The sequence below is a fragment of the Clytia hemisphaerica genome, unplaced genomic scaffold, assembly GCF_902728285.1.
Source record: "Clytia hemisphaerica strain Z4C2 unplaced genomic scaffold, Clytia hemisphaerica genome assembly, whole genome shotgun sequence".
In the NCBI taxonomy this organism is placed as follows: domain Eukaryota; kingdom Metazoa; phylum Cnidaria; class Hydrozoa; order Leptothecata; family Clytiidae; genus Clytia; species Clytia hemisphaerica.
The window spans coordinates 168,054-171,379 of NW_027104408.1; the positions used below are offsets into that span (position 1 = coordinate 168,054).

The 3,326-nt window shown below is 32.4% G+C and overlaps 1 protein-coding gene across 1 annotated transcript; it reads right to left on the reverse strand.

Annotated features, from left to right (window-relative positions):
* Positions 1 to 974: 974 nt before the first annotated feature.
* On the reverse strand, positions 975 to 2,321 carry LOC136820144 (transmembrane protein 41B-like). Its single transcript, XM_067076385.1, has 2 exons — positions 2,256 to 2,321; positions 975 to 1,886 (listed from the first exon to the last, which is right to left on the reverse strand). The coding sequence occupies exons 1-2, from the start codon at positions 2,290 to 2,292 to the stop codon at positions 1,021 to 1,023; spliced, it is 903 nt and encodes a 300-aa protein (XP_066932486.1). The 5' UTR covers positions 2,293 to 2,321; the 3' UTR covers positions 975 to 1,020.
* Between the last annotated feature and the right edge of the window lie 1,005 nt (positions 2,322 to 3,326).

The window sequence follows — 3,326 nt, forward strand, 5'->3', positions numbered from 1 at the left end:
ATTATTGTTACGAATTTGAGCCAGATTGTCCTTATAAAAAGCGTAGAAATATTTCAATAAGACGGGTATAAAAATAGACTGGATTCGACAGTGAATTAAATTTGATGAAAATATTTGAGTCCACTTTAAAAGGAAAATTGTTACCTAAACCGAAAATACAATTACCTTAGAAAAAAAGACAAAATAGTCCATTTTAAACAATAAGAAGCTAAAAATAAATTAAAAAGCTAAAATTCTAGTTTCTTTGTGATAATATTCTTAATATAGCTTTGTAGAAAATTGTAAAGAGTTGACTTTTTTTACAGAATTTCTTAGACGTATTAAATTCATTTATAAATACAAATAGCTCATTCATGGGCCCCGTCAACGGGGGGGGGGTCCGGGGGTCCATGGCCCCCCCACTCTTTGGTAGACCATGTCATACCTTTTTAAGAGTTACTACTTTAAGCCGGTTTGAGACCAAATCAAACCACAAAAACTATAATTCTCCCCAAATAGATATTGTTTTAAGGTGTTTTGAGGTTGCAAAAAGTGAAAATTTTTCTTCGTCGCCCAACCATGGTTGACCATGGGCCAAAATGTTGGCCCCTCACTCAAAATGGCTCGCCGGGGCCCATGTAGCTATGATACTATGGTATCGCATCAATAATAAAAAATCCCATGGTTAATAAAATCTCATATCAAGGGTTTATGACAAAATGTTTAAAGGGACATTAAAGTACTGTTGAAATCTGTGAAATCCGTTTGCAGCGGGATACAAAATCAAAACAAAGGTCGGGTGAAATATTTAACTTATAAAGAAGGTGTAGTACGTGACCACGTGTCATTAAAAGAGAACAATTAAAATCACGTGTCTAAAACAAACTTGAAACAATCAAAATCAGCCATATTTGCTTTGATTTTTAATTTTGACATGTGACATTTGTTTTGATTTTGTATCCCGGTTTGCTTACAAATTTAGTCTCAGTTCAGTACTTTTCTGTCCCTTTAAACGAATGGATATTTAAAGTCAAAAATAATTTACTCAATCTTCTTCTGCAATTGTCTTCGAAACATGACAGGTAATAAGGAAATAATTGCCGAACCAATAACAATGAGAACAGATTTAAATGAGAATGCATCTCCGGTGGTTGTCAACTCGTATAACTCAACACCGGCACTAATGAAGCCGAAAGATGGCGGCGCCACGCCGAGAAAGGTGCCAACAAAGAATGGGGTAAGAGGTACATTGAGAACTGGTGATGTGATATTGATAAACCAATTTGGTAAAAATGGTGTAATTCTAAGAAAAGTGATATAGCTGAGGAGATCTTTCTCATGGCGTTGGATTTGTGTCTTCCATTTGCGAACGCGTTCCAAGAAAAATCTGTTAACCACTTTCTGACCAATAATTGATGATATAAGGTAACAAAAAGATGCACCAGAGCTTGAACAAAAACAAACCAGAAACAAAGCTAATGGAAATGGAAACAAGTAACCAGATAAAATACTAAGGAAGATCGATCCAGGAATGGCGAATGATTGTAAAAATATGTAAGTAAGCGTAAACGCGACTACCACTTCAAAGAAATAATTATCAGTATATCTGGATAACACTTTGCCCAGGTCTTTAGCATCATCAATGGATTTCGGTAATTTGACTTTGCTCTCATCTTCTGCACTCATTTTAGGGAATTTCATATAAACGAAAGACAGACCAATAAAAGCTACAGTAAAGATGACAAAAATTAACATAATGGCTGTGACAGTATCCAAACCACTGTTGGGATCTTCGAATTCTTCCAATTTTTCAGTTTCTTCTTCACCACTGGTGTTTGAAATGTTTTCATCGTCTTCACTTGTTGTGTCTGACGATGACTTTTGATGCTGTTTTTTACGGTTCCGTGCTGAAAGTAAACAAAGGAATTTTAAAGACACAATTAATTATTTCTAATTCAAAACTAATACTTTGATTACTCCGCACATTGCACGTATTTACTCCAGCTTTGAGAAGTTTAAGGTCATGGCCCAGAAAGGAAATCTGCCCAGTTTTGAGAATTTTGAAGAGTTAAGTTTTTTTGGTAGACATTTTCGAGCTAAAAATATCTAAAAATCTAAAAATATTATTGGTGACCATATATATGAGGTTTCATATTGACAGGGAATAAATAAAATAATGTTAGTGAATTATAAGCAAAAATGAAACCCTTGTTTATCTAAAACTGTAAAAGATTTTATAAAATTTGAAAAAAGCTACATATAAACAGTTGGTTTACCTTTGTCAAGCTTGTGTTGGGATCTAGTAGAAACCATTTTTTTATTTAAATTTAAATATTTTTTTGCTTTCTGTAAAGAAATAAAGGAGTTATAAACCCTAATAAAAACTTTTGATGATGTCAGTTGCATGATTAAAAAACATTAAAAAAGTTACCATTATCTTAATTTCCATAGAAATACAGGTTAAAAGGTGACAGGTGACAGGTCATGATAGGTAGCTCTACTAAAGTCTATTCACGATAAGTGTGCACTCTTTTTTCATTTACCTATAACTTTTGAAGGAATTCTTCAATCTTTATAAATTTAGTATCGTTGGAGAGATATTTGTGAGTGGAACAATTTGAAATAAAAAAATCTTTAAACAAATTCTAAAAATGAAGATGAACATGAAGAAGAAAAAAATGAAGATCTTGTAGAAAGGTGCTATAACTATCATTTTCACTGAAGTGAATCCTTGATTATCGAACATCATCACTCTGAAAAAATTTCTCAAAAATAATCATTCAGTCAAAAGATATCAAGCAAAGTTATAAGCTGTTTGACGTCTAAAAAGGCTGTTTTCTGCTGTTTTCTGCTGTTTTTTGGGGTCAATCACTTATTAACTTTGTATCATAACTTTATATTGAATAAATATTTTAGTGAAATTTCTTCACAGTGATGATCTCCTAAGATCAAAGAATCTCTCCAGTGAAAATGAAAGTTATAGCACTTCTCTACAAGATCTTCATTTTTTTCTTCTTCATTTTCATCTTCGTTTTTAGAATTTTTTTGAAGACTTTTTTATTTCAAATTGTTCCACTCACAAATATCTCTCCAACGATACCAAATTTATAAAGATTGAAGAATTCCTTCAAAAGTTATAGGTAAAAGAAAAAAGAGTGCACACTTATCGTGAATAGACTTTAATTAAATAATCTACATCCTAAGGATCCTGAAATGTCAGTGCCCCAAAACTCAAGCCGACTCCAGCATTAAAATAATGAGAAGAAAAAGATTTTACACACACTTAATGCATCAGTGTTATTGTTGGGGTTTTTAATTATTGAACATGACATTGAGATTAGGAAAAT

Coding starts and splice junctions, on each gene's coding strand:
- LOC136820144 (XM_067076385.1), bottom strand. CDS start 2,292: ATGGTTTCTACTAGATCCCAACACAAGCTTGACAAAG. Junction 1,887..2,255: donor CCAACACAAGCTTGACAAAG/GTAAACCAACTG, acceptor GTTTACTTTCAG/CACGGAACCGTAAAAAACAG.